At 42.6% G+C, this 18,223-nt stretch overlaps 2 protein-coding genes across 3 annotated transcripts; one reads left to right on the forward strand and one right to left on the reverse strand.

Annotated features, from left to right (window-relative positions):
- Nucleotides 1–8,785: 8,785 nt before the first annotated feature.
- Nucleotides 8,786–11,543, forward strand: prop1 (PROP paired-like homeobox 1). Its single transcript, XM_061086657.1, has 3 exons — nt 8,786–8,879; nt 9,698–9,927; nt 11,172–11,543. The coding sequence occupies exons 1-3, from the start codon at nt 8,786–8,788 to the stop codon at nt 11,541–11,543; spliced, it is 696 nt and encodes a 231-aa protein (XP_060942640.1).
- A 1,142-nt stretch (nt 11,544–12,685) lies between these two features.
- mcfd2 (multiple coagulation factor deficiency 2, ER cargo receptor complex subunit) lies at nt 12,686–18,181 on the reverse strand. Of its 2 annotated transcripts, none has more exons than XM_061087077.1 (4): nt 18,076–18,181; nt 15,850–16,170; nt 15,542–15,701; nt 12,686–14,266 (listed from the first exon to the last, which is right to left on the reverse strand). In XM_061087077.1, the coding sequence occupies exons 2-4, from the start codon at nt 16,131–16,133 to the stop codon at nt 14,135–14,137; spliced, it is 576 nt and encodes a 191-aa protein (XP_060943060.1). In that variant the 5' UTR covers nt 16,134–16,170; nt 18,076–18,181; the 3' UTR covers nt 12,686–14,134. The 2 variants fall into 2 exon arrangements, with proteins under 2 accessions (XP_060943060.1, XP_060943061.1); XM_061087078.1 differs by having other exon boundaries at nt 15,850–16,182.
- Between the last annotated feature and the right edge of the window lie 42 nt (nt 18,182–18,223).

Consider the following 18,223-nt stretch of genomic DNA (forward strand, 5'->3'; position numbering starts at 1 on the left):
TGTGGCCTTACAGTATATGAAAGGGTTGTGATGAACAGCCATCTGCCCAGCAAGGTTAGTGTAGTGTGCCAGGGGGTCAGAGCAGGCTTAGCACCAACGACCATGATAAAACAAAGTGTAATACAGTCATGCAAGGGAGGCAGCTGCCGTCACCATGGATACAACCACCAAGATGCTGGCACACCCTGTCTGTGACAAGTTGTTGCACAAGAAGAAGAAGCACTTCACAATCAAATAGACGCTCATAAACAAAGTTGCACAATCAACAATAACAATGATGGTTGTTGAGGAATGTTATTTAAGACATGGTGAGTCTAAAATGTGTCTTGTAGGGAACGGCCCTTGTGGCAGCCCAAAGATATTTTTGATAAACCAGTTCGGCTGCTTCTTTTGTGGATTATGTCTAAAAGATCATTTTGCTAAACCGTCCCATCGTAACTCAGCAGCCATCACAATGCACAGCAGGCCTGTCAACTTGGAGATGTCTCCTTGTGTTTGTGTGGTGAGCATGATGGGACTGTGGGAAAAAAAGAAATATTACGTCTATAAAAAGTTTGGGAGGTGGTGTCTTTTTTTGAGCTTTTCTAAAACTAAAATAACGAGGGCAACAGAAATTAATCCACAGCATTTTTACTGTATCTGCGCTAGTGTGCGTCACAAACATTAGCCTTTGTGGCGAACTAGCTAACAAGCTAAAGTATCTGGGTTCTGTAGAAAGTTTCGATATGTTAACAATTAAAATCAATCTAAAAGTAAATTGTGTCTGTTTCTATATTAAAAGTGGATTCCCTATTTGAAAATTAACTTAAATCTTAGTTTCTTGTTGTGTGAACAGCTACCACATCAATGTTCATGAATAAACTGACCTCTGAATATAAAAATGTATCATTCTTACTACAACTAACATGCAATACAACTGTAATAAACGAGCAATGCTGTAAACTGCTTAGTTCTACCAGGGTCCAGTCTCTGAGCCCATCGTCTGTCAATGAAGAAGCTTCTGGGGGAAACAGACAATATTTTGGGGCTTGTGGTAAAGACATGGACCATCCGGGCTGAGACTACGACATCCGTTCGCTGTTTACAGGCTTACAAGTCAGATAAGTCGAACATTTCTCTGCACAAAACACAACTGGTGATACTATTTGTTGGTGTAAGGTCCCAAAAACATTGGCCAATCTCCATAAACAGCTATATTCATGTATTCAATGTAGTTTGGTTAATGGGTTCAGCCAATTTTGCTCTCATCACAGACGGTTTACCTGTGGGCAACCAGAGCCTGAACAGACTGGATTGTTCAATATGAGATTGAAACTTAAGTTATTCCAGCCCCAAAAGCTTGTCTGTCCCCTAAAGATTCTGTATATTCACATGTAGAGTCTCTTTATAGATATTTCCTGTGTCTGAAATGAATGACTTATGTCTAATAAATTATAAAGTATTTTGACAAGTAAGGGTCAAGCACGACAGGTGCAGCCACTACAGCTTAGTAGAAGTAGTTACAACTAATGAATAATATCCTGCCAGTCTGTTGCTGCTTTAATTTGTCTGTGGATCATTTCATATAAGCAGGTTTAGCGGTAGGTAAACTGCACTACAGCTTTGCCATAGCTTAGAGTTGAGTGAGTTGCTGCACCCAGTATTGCAGTATTCCCATCCTGTTAAAGGTGCAGAGTCGAGTCGGAGAGGTATCATGCGATGTGCTGCAAATAAACCAAGGTGAGGAGGGAGATGTAGAAAGACGATAATCGTACCATGCAACTCTGTGCCTCCTCCAGGTTATTTCCTTCCCTTGTGGCAGTGGACGATCACAGGGGTGGGCTGGCAGGTTTGCGGGCAGAGTATCTCATTTGGGGGGGAAAGAGGACACCACCAAGGGAGTCTGGAGCAGGAGCAGGCATCCAGACAACAGCTCTGCAAATCCACCGGCCCTCCCTGCCAAGCAGCTGAACCTCGAAAACCTCACGCAGGGCAAGCTGCCACACGCCACCATTATCTCAATCACTCGACAATAAAGCTGACGTTTTCGTGGAAGTGCGACAGAAACAGCGAAATATATATACATATATATGTGTGTGTAGAATGACATTTACAGCTACAGCCATAAAAGTGCTTTATTTTTAGTGTTTGACTCAAAGCTGCTTTGTGTTACTCGCTGAAAAGGACGTCTTTACAGCGAGCACAACCTGTTCAGCTCAAACCTGGCATTCTTGGCTTTGTATCGGTGTCTGGGAAAGATGAGATTCCCAAGGCGCGGGGTAATATGACTGCCTAGATGAGTTAAATGTCATTAGAGAATACAGAGCGCTCCTGCAGGCACATGGCACCAGGAGGGTGGTGTTGCATACCGCACCATCTGCTGAGTCATTGTGGGTGCAGTGGTGCCCACTTCAGCCAGCACATTGGCCTAGTGGTCAGAGGGACAAAGTAATAGTGATGAGGTGAAGAGGCATACTTACTTCAATGAACATATGTGTTGTCCAAGAATAACAAACTGTAAATCGGTGTGATTTAAATGGAAAGGTAAGACAATTTAAGCTGAGATGCTTTGAAAGATGCTTAAGTACTAAAAAGCCCTAACCAATGATACTGTAATGATCAGAAAACACTAGTGAAGGACATCGGGGGTGGTGCCAAGCAGAAGGGTCGTGTTGTTACTCTATATACCTTAATCAATACGCTGTTTTCTCAACCTCATGGCACCTAGGATACGTTTGTGTCACATGACCTGAAGAGCAGTGATGAGGATTCCAACATCACACCACCTGACTGTAGCCCATGTGATGTTTTACACAATGACTGAATAGAACAGTGGACGACGTGTCTCCTCTTCCAACCACTGTACAAAAATGAAGCCAAAACATCCAGGACACAGGCGCTAGATGTAATTGGAGCCAGAGCCTGCACAATAGTGATCGTGGAGTGCAGCTAAGGAAACACCCAGCCCACCTATCGCAAGTCATTCTTAGGTGTTAGGTGCCCTATCTCACCACGTCAAAGCAGTGTTTCCCATTAATTACAGACTGTAGCAGCAAGTCGTATTCTAATTTGTCCTGCCACCATTTCATGATGAGCCCAGAATATTGTTAAACTTCTCAGGAGATCCTTAGTTTGGTGTTTTGTTCTCTTGCTGCATTGTATAGCCTTGTGCAGCACTATTCCTGCACTTGTGCTTTCATCCATAAAGTTATTACCGTCCATGCAGATAGTCAGACCTCATAGTATCAGCTGCAGTTGTGCAAGAACCTGCAAGTGTCGTTCAATGCAGTTCTCGTGCACACTTGCTACCACCATAGACCATAGATTCAGTTAATTCGATGAGAAATGCTGCAAGGAAAGTAAAACAAAATTAGTTGATCCACGCGTTTTGTCGGGGTTCTTTCCTGACCCACAACACATTCCTCCACCAATTTTCATGGCAATCTGTCCAGTAGTTTTTGTGTAGTCCTGCTAACTAACAGACAGAGGAACAAAGTTCAAACACAACCGTCTCTGTGGAGGAAATTAAAACCAAACTTATCCGAAAAATGAACACTCGATCACATGCATCAGTGGGATAAGAAGTATCTAAAAAGACAGAAACCTTTTTTGGTTTATTTGATGAACAGTTTGTCTGTTTGATTTGGTTCATGTCCAAACCACTAACACGGAGGGGCAGGGCTTACACCCCCACTCACCACGTGGTTGACAGTGTGAGCTGTATTTGGAAGTCAGCTGGTTTACATGGTAACTTGCATTTGATGTGACTTTGAGCTTTAACATTAACATGAGCCTTATTTTGAGCTGAGTGTGGTTTTAACATGTGGTTTCTGTTACTGTATCTGCTCGTGTTTATTGCTGCTAGGAGTTATGAATGATTATGTTTGGTTTCTTTTGTTTCCCGTTGCTTTGGCTGTTCTCTTTATGGAGTCTCCTTTCTTGTCTTTTGTTATTACTGCTTCTGTTCTTCACTTTTTTCACGTCGTGTTGCTGTTTTTGCTCTTGTTGTGACAGATATCGGTCGTACTGCTATTGTTGTTCTTGTTTTGAGTTGTTGCTGCTCTTATGGTTATTGTCTTGAGGGGACTGGGAGTATTTACTGACTTGGATTAGAAAAAAAAACAAGGTCAGAAGTCATAAACACAAAAATCTTACCTCAGACTAACACCCACCAAACTATAGAGAGGAGTTTCATGAATCTGTTGCAGATAAGATACATCCCTCTTTAGCCCACTGCTCTGTTTCCCTCACTCTCCTCACACAGCTGGACCAGCAGACTGCAGGATGGATGGGAGGGGGGTAGCTGAGGGTGATGAGGGGGGAGTTAAGTTACATTCCTTCCATCGGGGCTGTGTGTCTGCCAACCAGGTCACTCCCAGTTCAGTCCCGGGAAATTGGGAGGGAAGAATTTCCTCCATGTGTCCATACTGGACAAGGCCGCAAACATACAGAGGCCTGTGTGCACCCAGGGCTCACAGTGTGTGTGTGTGTGCGTGTGCGTGTGTGTGTGATGTTTGAAACTGAGCACCCAGTGTAGTATGACTTGCATGTTATTTTCAAAGAAGGATATTGTAGGAGAGGTGGGGTTGTATGAAATTGTGTTGGCCTGTCTGTACTCTGCAACTGATGTGTGTGTCAGTGTTCGTGTGTGTGTGTATACCGCTCTGCCATATTAGTTTCCTTTAATTATGTGGCTCTAATCGGAGGATATACTGTTTGCATGATTCCTTCCTAGGTGGTACAAGAGGTTGATGTTTATTGAATGGCATAATTTGCAAAGTAGGAAAATGCAAAGCGTCTTAACATTGATGCACAATCCTGCAGTGAAAAAACAATCAAAATAGATTTCAGAGCATTATACATGAATATAATATGACTTTTTCCATCCTCACACTATGTATATTGTCATGTCACACAGGCCTCCTCCTGCAACCCGTGTTCTCCACTTTCTCACGTCACATAACAACATACAACTGATCAATGAGTCCAGAAGATTCCAGGTCATCCGACCTCAGTGCAGAAGGAGAGAATAACTTACAGTGAAAGGGAAATTGGCAAATCATTATTATTCTTTGTTTGCTGTTGATTTGTGCGGCATTACAGTACACACACGTCATGTAGTTGCACAGATTTTTTTATCTCTTTTTCAAGAGAGTCCTACCGGAGCCATTTTCAATCAGCACTTAAATACAACTCAAGGAGTTAACAGATAAAAGCAACATAACAAGGTTTTAATTACAACCATTACAAGAATAATGAAAACGGTAGATAGAGAATATAAATCATTAAGGGGAATTTCATACTGCAGTTGTAGGGCAGATTGCAGCCATTCCATTTAAAAGGTGCAGAATACCTGAACCCACTTCTTCCAACATTAGTGCGAGCATGAGGGATATCCAGGGAATGTGTTTACAGATCAATTGTTTCTGACCATATGGTGAATTTTGTCTTTTGGCTCTATTTTTGGTCTCCACCAGAGAATATCTGGCAGTTTTGCCAAAAGACAGTGACATGTTACAAGCTGCAGAGTCAGGAGGTTATTCTAAGTTTTTTATTTGCACCAAACAACCCCTTTCACATAGAGATGCATAATAACTGAACAAATTGTTGAGTAAAACAATGATAACAGAAGCTTCAAAGTGATGCATCATAACCAGGAGTTGTAAACACAAGTCAAACTTTAAAAACAAAGTCAGGCTCATCTCTGCATTCCATCATACCACAAGGTTTTGGCAGGGAATTCTTTCTTTGTGAATTATAGCACAAAAAAACACTTTCTGATATTAAACAGAAACCTATAATGCTCAGCAACAAGTTCAGATTTTTACTTTAGGTCCACTACTCTGATGGCCTGATGTTCAGTTTGCCTTTTGTAACTTCAACTCCCTGTGGACCGAAATCACAGGGAAAGCAGAGAATGGTGACATCCTCTTTGAGACTGGAGGTTTGTGGGTTTAATGAAATATGGTCCGAATTTTTTAAGATATAAAAGTTCTATAGATTAAACCGACAAACAGTTGTTGTTCATTTCAAGTGAGTTAAAAACACTCCAACATCAACCTCCTCCAAACTGCTGTTCAGATTCAGATTCATTCCCACTACTTCTAAATCTTTGAGTTTTTACTTGACAGAAGTCAGTGATTTGATTCAATGCTTGACTTGAGGTTCAGACAGAAAACACAGACAGACTCTGTGCTTTGCTGGGGAGGTTTGTGGCCGAGTCGTTGTCTGGGACGGGAAACATGTGAGCTGAATATGGGATCTGAAGAGAACTTGGCAGCTGGGCACAGATACACACACACACACACACACACACACACACACACACACACACACACACACACACACGCACGTGTCTCTATGGCTCAGTGGACATTCAGACTTATGTGAGACTTACTTAAATCTTAACTTGAATTTAAAACTAACCTAAACTTAAACTTACCATACTCTCACCTTAACTTAACCCTTAACCTAAACTTACCCTTACCTTTACCCTTACCCTTACCCTTACCCTAAACCTAAACCTAAACCAAAACCTATCCTTAGCCTTACCATAAACCTTAACCTTACTCTAACTTCAACTAAAATTTTAACTGCCTTGTTTTTTTGTCTAATAAATAGGACACTTCCCTATAATGTGACTCTGTAAAAAGACTTTGGTCACACACGCACACACACACACACACACACAGACACACACACACACACACACACACACACACACACCCACATGCACAGGATGCAGGGAAGATGGAAGCTCTCTCAGGACGCAGAGGACTTGGCCCTTGTAAACGATGTGTCACAGAGAATTAAATTAGACGTTGCTGTGCAGAGAGCGGAGAGGCAGCGGAGAGGCAAACCATAACTCTGCAAATCTGGTACAATCTCTAAAGTAATTCAAGCAGAGAATTAATATGTTACAGACGACCCTGCAGACCTGCTTCAACAGCATATCATTCAATCACTGCTTTTTGTCTGTTGCACTTTCCTGGCAAGGATCCTGCAGCCAAGGGAGGCCCAGCTACAATCTGCTGCATCAGTGTGAAACATCAGTCTGCATTTGAACCCCTGATTTACTGGTTCCTGGTAGTGCACAAATCGCTCGGGTCAAATGGCTCATGATATGACAGACATGTTGTGAGGAGGAGAGGGACAGCTCGTAATTTAGCACCATCAAACACTCACTACTAAAATAACTTGATACAGTCACCACCCTCCCTGCATGTGTAGGATGCAGGGAGGGTTAGTCCACATTACTGCCACTATATGGACACACAAACAAGCAAACAGCTTTGTCCAACAAATATAGCACATGATGAATTACTGTCTTGTTTGAGTGCTGATAAAGAGCCAACTGCTGCTCTCCAACTATGTATTGGCCTCCGGTGCTCCCTGCCATGACTCAGTGCTGAGTAGGACATTAGCGGGTCTCTTCCTAGTATCCAGCGCAGTGTGAGAAGGCCATTCCTCCACTCTGACTCTGGACTGAGTTTAGCATCATGGGAACTGCTGATAGCAGCTGGGGTCCTGGGAGGTTACAGAGGAGTTCAGCCGAGTTAATCCAGCCGACGGGGTGCCCTGTCAGTCACCGCACAGCGAACCAGAGGCAGGGACTGACCTGAGAGGGGTTGTGTTTTTGGAGGACTGGGGTGTGTACCCAGCTGGGTGGTCTCCACACTTCACAGCCCCCACGAATGCTGAGGATTGATCCTTTTGCACATGTGAGGTTTGGTTAATCAGTTTTCGATTGGTCCCTGTGCCTGAGTGTGTGTCGTCACCTGGTGGTCACAAAGGCAGCTGCAGCTCACCAGCTTTGAATCAACCTTTTAATTGACAGAGTTACTATCTCCACCAAGGAGGTAATGTTATCACCCATGTCCGTCTGTTTGTTAGTTTGTTTTTTGTAAGCAAAATCAGGCAAAAACTACTGGATGGATACCATGAAACCCTGTGGAAGGACATGTTGGGTCAGGAAAGCACCTATTCAAATTTTAGCGTGGATCTGGATCAGTGGCCATATCCAGGACTTTTTTTTATCACTTCACTTATATCGTTAGATTTAGCATTTTCTTTGATTTCTCAGAGAATAATTTTGACGAATTAAGTGGACTGGTGCCCACTTTATGCACCATTGCACATCCCCAATGGTGGGGAAATGCATTCTACTTAGTGCCAGTCTTTTTTCTGTGAAGGGCACACAAACGATTTTCACTTGAATTACTTGAATTCAAATGCAACGATGATCCTTTCAGATTTAGGTGAGAATTAAATAAATGTAAAGTAAACTGTAAGCAACCCCTCTGCCATGAGTTTACATCTATCTATCTATCTATCTATCTATCTATCTATCTATCTATCTATCTATCTATCTATCTATCTATCTATCTATCTATCTATCTATCTATCTATCTATCTATCTATCTATCTATCTATCTATCTATCTATCTATCTATCTATCTATCTATCTATCTATCTATCTATCTATCTATCTATCTATCTATCTATCTATCTATCTATCTATCTATCTATCTATCTATCTATCTATCTATCTATCTATCTATCTATCTATCTATCTATCTATCTATCTATCTATCTATCTATCTATCTATCTATCTATCTATCTATCTATCTATCTATCTATCTATCTATCTGTATGTGTATGTGTGTTTGCTCCACTGGTTTCTGAGGCACACCTGCATTGTTAAAGGTAAACCTGATGGGTGGGACGTGGGCACGACATGAACGGGGGGGATGTGGGGGGGGTCAGACAGTGCTATCCATCCTGTCACAGAGCAGAGGTGAAGTTATGGCCCAGGTGAAGGTAGCAGGGGACGCAGCGAGGAGCCACCAGGACTGTGCAGAGGTTTACTCTGATATGGCGACTGTCAGCTCCAGTGCAGGTGAGTCCAAAGACATTATATGATGTAAAACTATTAGATTACAAATGTTTGTACTATTATTTGTTTTGAATTGCATATCCCATTCAATGAAGAGTAATACTGTTGTATCGTCTAAACTGAGACATCCCACTTTAAACTTAAAATGTCTTTAAGAACAGATTTAATTCATAGACCGGTAAAGCAGCATTGTCTGTTAGCAAGTTCAACCTTAACCTTCTGGCCCTCCTGCATTAGTTGTTGAAGTTGCCTGTAAGCAACATAAATCTTTTTATTTCCATTATTCAAAGTTGTTTGTCATATGAAATGCAACTAAACTCTTATTTGGAACTTTCTTATTACAAATCCCTCTGAGGCAGTTTGAATGAGGGGAAATGTGAGGGAAAGACAAACTGTGCCAGATGTTCACCAATCATCAAGTCTGTCTAGGTCTTTTCCAGGCACCATGATATGAATAGACAAGGTCAACTCAGTCCACCAATTACACAGATTAGTCACTTTGTTAGTGATTGTGTGGCTTGGTCAAATCCTCCAGTTTCTGGTATCTCTTTCTCACGAGCTTGTCTTAGGCAGCTAAAGCTCTCTGGCTCTCAGGTTGCCTGACGGCAGTGGGAACCATTAAGTCAGTGTAATCCCTCCTTTTTCACACTGTCATTGGTGAAATGCGCTCATGCAATTTTAGGACACTTTTTTTTATCATGCCAACCTGGGAAACACAAGGACGACAAGAAACAGGAGCTTGAGAATTGTCCGCAAAAAAAGTAAAAGTCTTTTCAGCAGCTACTCAAAGCCACAGCCTTTATTTCCCCTCCTGAAAACAGATATAGGAGAGTCGGTGAGGAAGGGGTCATTGTGTGAGACCTCCATGGCTGCTGGTCTCAGCCGCCGGAGCAGGGCGTACCCCTCCGCTGCCAGGAGACGCCACCGCACCACCTTCAGCCACAAGCAGCTGGAACAGCTGGAGGTGGCCTTTGGACAGAACCAGTATCCTGACATCTACTACAGAGAGGAGCTGTCCCGCATCACCAAGCTCAACGAGGCTCGCATACAGGTAAAGATGAGGGATGTTTAATTTACGGATAATAAACTTCACTTTTCACAACAGAAGTTTAGACTTGTCATCACAGGAGAAGCAGGTGTCACTCGAACATGAACATGAATGGTCCGAGTAAGAGCAGCTGACTGAAATGAAAGGGTCCTACAGACCATGTGCACAAGGCAGAATGATGCAGTCCTGAAGTAACGGAGCAACACATTTACTACTGTCTTCAAAACAATTATTAGTTTTAACCATTTTACATTATGAAAGATCATCACTTTCGACCTTTTGTCCACAATTATTACATTACATTACATTACATGTCATTTAGCTGACGCTTTTGTCCAAAGCGATTTACATTTTTAGCACACTCAACATTTATGAGTGGCCATTTAGGGGTTCAGTATCTTGCCAAGGACACTTTGGCAAGCAGATGGGGAAGAGTGGGGATTAAACCGGCAGCCTTCTTGTTGGAGAGCGCCCACTCTACCCCACACCGCCCTCTAATTATTGTTGATGATGCAAAGTTCATGGATAAAAGCTAGAATGCACTCTGCAGTTCTCATACCTCCACCAAGGCCCAACAGACCCTAAAAATGCCTGATGTTTATCATCACGATCCATGAATTATTCTCAGAGAAATCAGGGAAAATGCTGAAAAATAATAATCCTGGATCCACCCATTGATCCGGATCTGCACCTAAATGTAATGGGTTCTTTAGATAGATAGATGGATACTTTATTAATCCCGAGGGAAATTCTGATCATCCAGTAGCTTATACAGTTAACAATTAAACACCACACTGACATACACACAAAAATCACATACGGAGAACATATTTACAGATACAGGAATGGAATGCAATGATGTGATATTGTCAGTGTCCAGTAGGGAAGTGTTCTTGTGCTGCTGGAGTGGAAAGTACAATAATATATATATATATAGAAAACACCAAAAATATAAACATATATAAATATATAAGAATATGTGGTGGTAAAGTCTGTGCATGGGGCTAGTATAGTAAAGGGATGAACAGTTGGTTGGTATATAATAATGAGATGAGAAGAGTAGAGAAGGGGAGGGCCCATCTCTCTAGCACATGAAAACATGACCTCTTGTATTCTGCATTAGTCTTGTCAGTGTGTGTATATATATGTAGTGTAATGACATAACAAGGCAAAGCTTCAATGTCCCACTTGAACAGACTCTCAGACACGTCCTCATCTGTCCTCGTCTCCAACCTTTGTCTCCACAGGTGTGGTTTCAGAACAGAAGAGCCAAGCAGCGGAAGCAGGAGCGAGCCTCTCAGAAGCTGCTCCCTGTGGGCGTGATGCCGGGCCACAGGGCTCTGCTGGGAGGCGTGCACGTGCAGCCGGCCAGCTTGGCCCGACAGTACTACACCCAGCCCCTGGCCCACATCCCCCGCCTCTCCCCTATGTTGCCCTCTGGGGCGTTTGCCCGCCACCCGGGCCCGGTCGGCCAGTGCCCCTGTCCCAGTGTTGCCCCACAGCATGCTTCTCAGCGCCAGCATGATGATTGGTACAGCCCCCTGAGAGGCAACCTCCCCTCACCCATGTTCTCTCTGGCCTCCATGCAGCCCCTGGACCCCACCTCTCACTGGAGCTAGGATGTAGCCAGGGAAACGTGTCAAAATTTTCAAAAAAAAATACCTAAAATTGTTTCCTTCTGATCTACACTTTGTTACACACACACACACACACACACACACACACACACACACACGCACACACACACACACACACACACACAGACACACACACACACACACACACACACACACACACACACACACACACACACACACACAATGACTTATACTATTTCACCCCTGCATTTTACAACTTTGATACTTTGAGTATGTACTGAAGTTTATGTCATTTATCTTTGTTCACATATATTAAAAATATTCTTAAACTGAGTGAGAATTATTTTTTTAATCTTGGAAGAGGTTGTTTGTCTTAACTAGCCAACTTAAAGGTCAAGTGTGTAAGGTTTAGGTGAAAGGGATCTATTGACAGAAATGGAATATAAAATAATCCTTGTGACGTTTTCATTATTGTGTCATCATCTAAATTGTACAAATAGCTCTATTTTGTACCGTAGAATGGGCTCTTTATATTTAAATCCTTTGCATTTCAACAAAGTGGGTCCTCTCTAAGAAGGCTGCTATGTTTTTTATAGTAGTCCAGACTTGACAAACCAATATCCATTTGAGTTTTTATGACAACTGAAGGGGTGAGATAACGGATTTTCAGCTGCAATATGCAACTTCACCTCTAGATCTCATTCAATTCTACCAACTGAACCTTTATATTTTTCTTACTAGATTTTGTTGCGGAGCCTGCAGCGCCATCTCATGGCTTTCACTGAAGTTGCAAACTTATTTTTGTCATGACATTTATCTCCTGAAAAACGACCAGTTGCAGACAGCTGATGTGTCCGTAAGTGCGATAAGAATTAAATTTCTTGGTTTTTAGTTAACTTGTGAACACAAACATTTTTACTGTTTTTCAGTCTAAATATGTTTTTTTATGAATGTACATCTGTAGAATAAAGTTGACTTCATTAATTCCATTTTATCAAAGTGCTGCTAACAGATGCACGGTATGAATGTGTGTGTGAATGGGTGAATTGCAAACTGTACTTTAAAGCACTTTGACTGGTCAACAAGACTCGAAAAAGCGCTATATAAATACAAACCAATTATCCTACACAGTGACTCACTTCATAGAAAAAACAGACACGAGATTAGATTATATATAATTTTTTATATTTCACATTTCAGAGACAACACAGTTGCATCTGTTATAGTTTCACTTTGGGTTTTAAACATTTGTATTCAACAACCTGAACTGATTGAAGAATCAACACTGGATGGCAAAAATATAGAATTAATCCTTATGAAAATTAGACTGAAGAAGGAATCAGATATTTTTGACACAGACCTAAAGTGTTGCATCTATAATCGTACGAATACATACAGACGTCTCAGTCCGTCCTTACCTCAGAATGATCTGATTGTGATCAAAACTTTATTATTGTAAACTGAACTTACTGTCACATGATGTTCATTCCTTAGTTAGTTTGGAAATTAAACCCATGACCTTCCACATTAGGCTATTTTCTGTAACAATGCCATGAACACAAACATAGTTACAGTATATTTTAAAGGCAGCAAATTTCTTCAGCATCAGAGCTGTGTACAAGTGTTTTTTCTGGAGACGTAGAGTTTAAAAAAGCTGCTGTGGGAGCAGCATCAACCAGTGTGCTTCAAGTCTTTGCTCATCCAGTGATAACGAACCAGCACTGCACAGTGATGTGCTGATTTACATTCACTTCATGACAACAGGTCATTGTTGGGGAACTTCTCGCTGAGCGGCGACAGGAGGATGATGAAGAACCACTTCGAGAAGCAACGTGAGGTTCTGATGTGACACAGTGTGTCAGTCGGCTTGAAACATTCACATCCATGTTGTTCTGCATCGAACCACAGGATTCTCTCCCCAAAAAATAATATATCACTTCAGTTCAACAAGTTTTTCTACTCTACAAACACACACTACATCACTGACTACACATCTGAGCCAGGCCACTTTCTGTTGGCATGGGAACGACCTGTTTGTCTCATCATCCTCGTCACAAACAGCCAATGAAATTGATTCACACAAGGAATCGATTGGTCCATTATGCTAAGTACCAAACAGGAAGTGTGCGTCAGTTAAATCCGACATTTACACAACACAGTTTGAAATAGAAACTTCTTCATTTAAAGTGGTGACATTCAGTTCAGATGCTCAAAGTGAGTTTAAAGTAGCATCGCTGAAAAGAAGAACACACGTGTAGACACACTACAGTGCTACCATACAAGGGTCAGATCAACAAAACAACAAGATTACACAATAAATATTTGTTATTGATTTTGGGTGAACTGGCCCTTTTTAAATGTAATTATAAGCATACACCAAGAGTGCATTGAAAAAAAAGTTGCTTTGTTTGCTTATCAAATTACTGGTATGAAAGGAACTATGAAAAATTACCAAAAATCCTGTGATTGCCTGTGTGAGAGAGAGAGAGAGGGAGAGAGAGAGAGAACAGACTGAATGAAGGTGTTCCACCTCTTGGGGCAGCTTCTCGGTTTACGTTCACCCTCTCTGCAGCTCCTTTGCTGCTGTGGACATGTGGAAACTTGGAGACACTTTACTCCAGTGATTTGGCGAACTCTGCGTAATCGATGTAGCCGTCATTGTTTTTGTCATCGTCCCTCAGAACATCATCAATGAGCGTGATGAGGTCGTCCTCTTTCATTGGCTGGCTGTCCTCTCCTCTCTCCTAGACAAGGAAAGAAAAGAAAAAAAAACAGAAATGTCTGTGTTGGTTCATTGATCAACTGAAAATAAACTGGCAACCATTTTGATGATCAGAAGAAAATGGAAAATGTGAAACTTTGCTGCTTTTTGTGTTTGATAGTATTTTCACTGAAAATCTCTGGTCAAAGGCAGAACAAGACCTTGATGAACATTTACTGTGAAAAGAAAAAAATCTAAATCAGAACAGGCAAGATTGAGGAATATGAGCATGGTGTGTGATGTATGATTTCTGGGTATTGTAGTTTTTCCCCCATCATATTTGTTACTCTGACATTGGAAGTCTCTTAAGTGAAAAGCTTATTTTTTCCATATCAAGATTGCAGTCAAAACTGTTTGAATTTGCATCAATTGGTTTGATGCTTCTTTTTCTTCTGAGTTCACATTTAGACAAAAATAGAAAAAAGAAATTGGAAAGGTGGCATTATCAAACACTTCAGATCCAACAAGTGTTGAAAGGAAATTGAAATCTGAAGTTCTGACTCAAACAAGAACGTGGCATTGGGCATATTGTACAGAGAGGCCTGCTGAAGTGTGCAGGACTAGTCAGGTAAGTTTCAATGATATTACTCGGGAAAATATATTAGCATGCTGATTGAGGATTGTTCATCTGTTCATCTAGCCTATTTCCATTCATTTATCCATCAATTGTAAAATATGCTTACAGACAATTCCAATTGTTTGGCTAACTATTTATATCTCTGGCATTGCATTAGTGTTTTTTTACACACTTTTCTCTCATCTTATTCTACAGAACAATGCCACATGCACTCTCTCATGTGTGGAGACATTTCACCCCATCCAATGTAGAAGGAAAGGCTGTGTACATTTGCAAATACTGTGCAAAGACCAATGTTAAGAATGACACAACGATGCAGAAGCATATAGTCAAGTGCCCAAAGTTTCCTCAGGGCTCAAATCAGCCTATGACAAAACCAAATGTTAATATTTATGTCTGTATATGACAAGGTAAATACAGTTAGAATAAATTACCCACAACATTTCCAGTTTATTCCCGTTAATTCCCATGGAAAGTTTCCAACTTTGAATATTCCCGGAATTTTGCCACCCTAGTGACAACCAATAGGAGGAGTTATAACTGTTCCACACAAGACAGGTGCATGGTAGGATTAAAAATAAGGAAAGAAAAGCATCACAATAAAGTTACAAATAAGTAATAAAAGCAATTAAATGTGTTCAAAAGAGAACAAAACAAATACACACGACCACTAGCACCTACCTCTCGGTGTACATGTGTGATCGCTGTGGCTAACTCCAGCCCGTCCAGGAGGTTGTTTCCATCGTAGTCGTGCATCTTGAAGTAGTGAAGCTGCAGCTCCTGGGGTGACATCTCCTTCTCCGGTTTGTCTATCACTCCCTCCAGATGCTCCATGATGTGGCTGGGAGACGAAGAGAACAAGAAACAACAACGCTTGAATACACACAGTGTGTGAACGCTGCTGCTGCTGCTGCTGCTGCTGCTGCCTGTGTTCAGAGTCCATTACTATGAGTAAATAAGCCTCCTGAATGTGGAGAGATATCACTCACTCTTTGTCCTGGACCATGTTTCTGTCCAGGCGAGCGTGACCGTGGACCGATATGTGGGCTGCACTCTCTACGACAGGTGGGGGGGGCTGCTGGGGGGGCTGCTGCTGCTGCTGCTGCTGCTGCTGCTGCTGCTGCTGCTGCTGCTGCTGCTGCTGCTGCTGCTGCTGCTGCTGCTGCTGCTGCTGCTGCTGCTGCGGATCCACCTGAGAATAAACACCCAGCAAACAGCAGGACAGGAGGAGGAACAGACCCCCACAGTGCACAGCTGACCTGGCACTCCTCATACTGATGAACACACAGACAGAGAGACAGACAGGAGGACTGACAGGAGGACTGACAGGAGGCAGGCAGATAGAAAGAGACACAGACAGACAGGCAGACAGACACAGACAGGGATAGACAGACAGACAGACACACACAAACAAGGACGGACAGACAGACAGGCAGACAGACACAGACAGAAGGACAGAGAGACAGGCAGAGTGAGAGACAGACAGACAGACAAACAGACACAGACACAGACAGACAGGCAGAGTGATAGACAGACAGGCGGAAAGACACACACACACACACACACACACAGACAGACAGACAGACAGACAGACAGACAGACAGACAGACAGACAGACAGACAGACAGGCGGAAAGACACACACAGGCAGTCACACAGGCAGACACAGGCACACACAGGCACACACACACACACACAAGGATAGACAGACAGGCAGACAGACAAACAGACACAGACAGAAGGATGGAGAGACAGGCAGAGTGACAGACAGACAGGCGGAAAGATACACACACACACACAGGCGGAAAGACACACGCAGACACACAAACACAGGCAGACACACACACAAGAATGGAAAGACAGACAGGCAGACAGACAAACAGACACAGACAGAAGGATGGAGTGACAGACAGACAGGCGGAAAGACACACACACACACAGACAGACAGACAGACAGACAGACAGACAGACAGACAGACAGACAGACAGACAGACAGACAGACAGACAGACAGACAGACAGACAGACAGACAGACAGACAGACAGACAGACAGACAGACAGACAGACAGACAGACAGACAGACAGACAGACAGACAGACAGACAGACAGACAGACAGACAGACAGACAGACAGACAGACAGACAGACAGACAGACAGACAGACAGACAGACAGACAGACAGACAGACAGACAGACAGACAGACAGACAGACAGACAGACAGACAGACAGACAGACAGACAGACAGACAGACAGACAGACAGACAGACAGACAGACAGACAGACAGACAGACAGACAGACAGACAGACAGACAGACAGACAGACAGACAGACAGACAGACAGACAGACAGACAGACAGACAGACAGACAGACAGACAGACAGACAGACAGACAGACAGACAGACAGACAGACAGACAGACAGACAGACAGACAGACAGACAGACAGACAGACAGACAGACAGACAGACAGACAGACAGACAGACAGACAGACAGACAGACAGACAGACAGACAGACAGACAGACAGACAGACAGACAGACAGACAGACAGACAGACAGACAGACAGACAGACAGACAGACAGACAGACAGACAGACAGACAGACAGACAGACAGACAGACAGACAGACAGACAGACAGACAGACAGACAGACAGACAGACAGACAGACAGACAGACAGACAGACAGGCGGAAAGACACAAGCAGAAACACAGGCAGACACACAGACACACACACACAGACACACACACAGACACAGACACAAACACACACACACACACGCACAGATAATTTAAAAATAATGTTATGCTTTGTTTTTAATCTACATTATGGTACATATCCTGATAAAACCCACTTATCTAAAATAAAGATTTCTACTCTTTATCTTTTTTACATGTAATGTTTTTCTCAGTGTCCCGTTATTTGAACCAACAACCCTTAATAAATGCAGTCTACACACAGCCTGTTCTGTTGTTGATGAATCCCCATTGTGTTGGTGAACACTGATTTAAAAGGAATCGTGAACACAAACAAACGTGTGTTGACTCACAGCTGCTACAGTTTACAACACTGTGCTGTCCCCGGAATGAAGGGAAACAGGCATTAGCTCATCAGCTAAGCTAACAGTTGCCAGGAAGAAGCTGCGATGTAAGACTGCACTGAAATAACAAGACGTGTAAATGTCTGCGTGGTTATTATAGAAGAACCGTCAGCACCTACCTGGAGCGAACGTGAATCTGCAGCTTGGCTCCGTGGACTGTTACTCCGCTTTATTCTGTGACGATGAGTCACAGCTCTTCTGGACCTCGCCGCTTGCCGTAGTCCCGCTTGGACACGACAGCTCATGATGATTGGTTCATATAGTCAG

The sequence above is a fragment of the Limanda limanda genome, chromosome 15, assembly GCF_963576545.1.
Source record: "Limanda limanda chromosome 15, fLimLim1.1, whole genome shotgun sequence".
Taxonomy (NCBI): Eukaryota; Metazoa; Chordata; class Actinopteri; order Pleuronectiformes; family Pleuronectidae; genus Limanda; species Limanda limanda.

Coding starts and splice junctions, on each gene's coding strand:
- prop1 (XM_061086657.1), top strand. CDS start 8,786: ATGGCCCAGGTGAAGGTAGCAGGGGACGCAGCGAGGAGCCACCAGGAC. Junction 8,880..9,697: donor GACTGTCAGCTCCAGTGCAG/GTGAGTCCAAAG, acceptor TCCTGAAAACAG/ATATAGGAGAGTCGGTGAGG. Junction 9,928..11,171: donor TCAACGAGGCTCGCATACAG/GTAAAGATGAGG, acceptor TTGTCTCCACAG/GTGTGGTTTCAGAACAGAAG.
- mcfd2 (XM_061087077.1), bottom strand. CDS start 16,133: ATGAGGAGTGCCAGGTCAGCTGTGCACTGTGGGGGTCTGTTCCTCCTC. Junction 15,702..15,849: donor AACATGGTCCAGGACAAAGA/GTGAGTGATATC, acceptor TTCGTCTCCCAG/CCACATCATGGAGCATCTGG. Junction 14,267..15,541: donor TCACACATGTACACCGAGAG/GTAGGTGCTAGT, acceptor TTCCTTGTCTAG/GAGAGAGGAGAGGACAGCCA.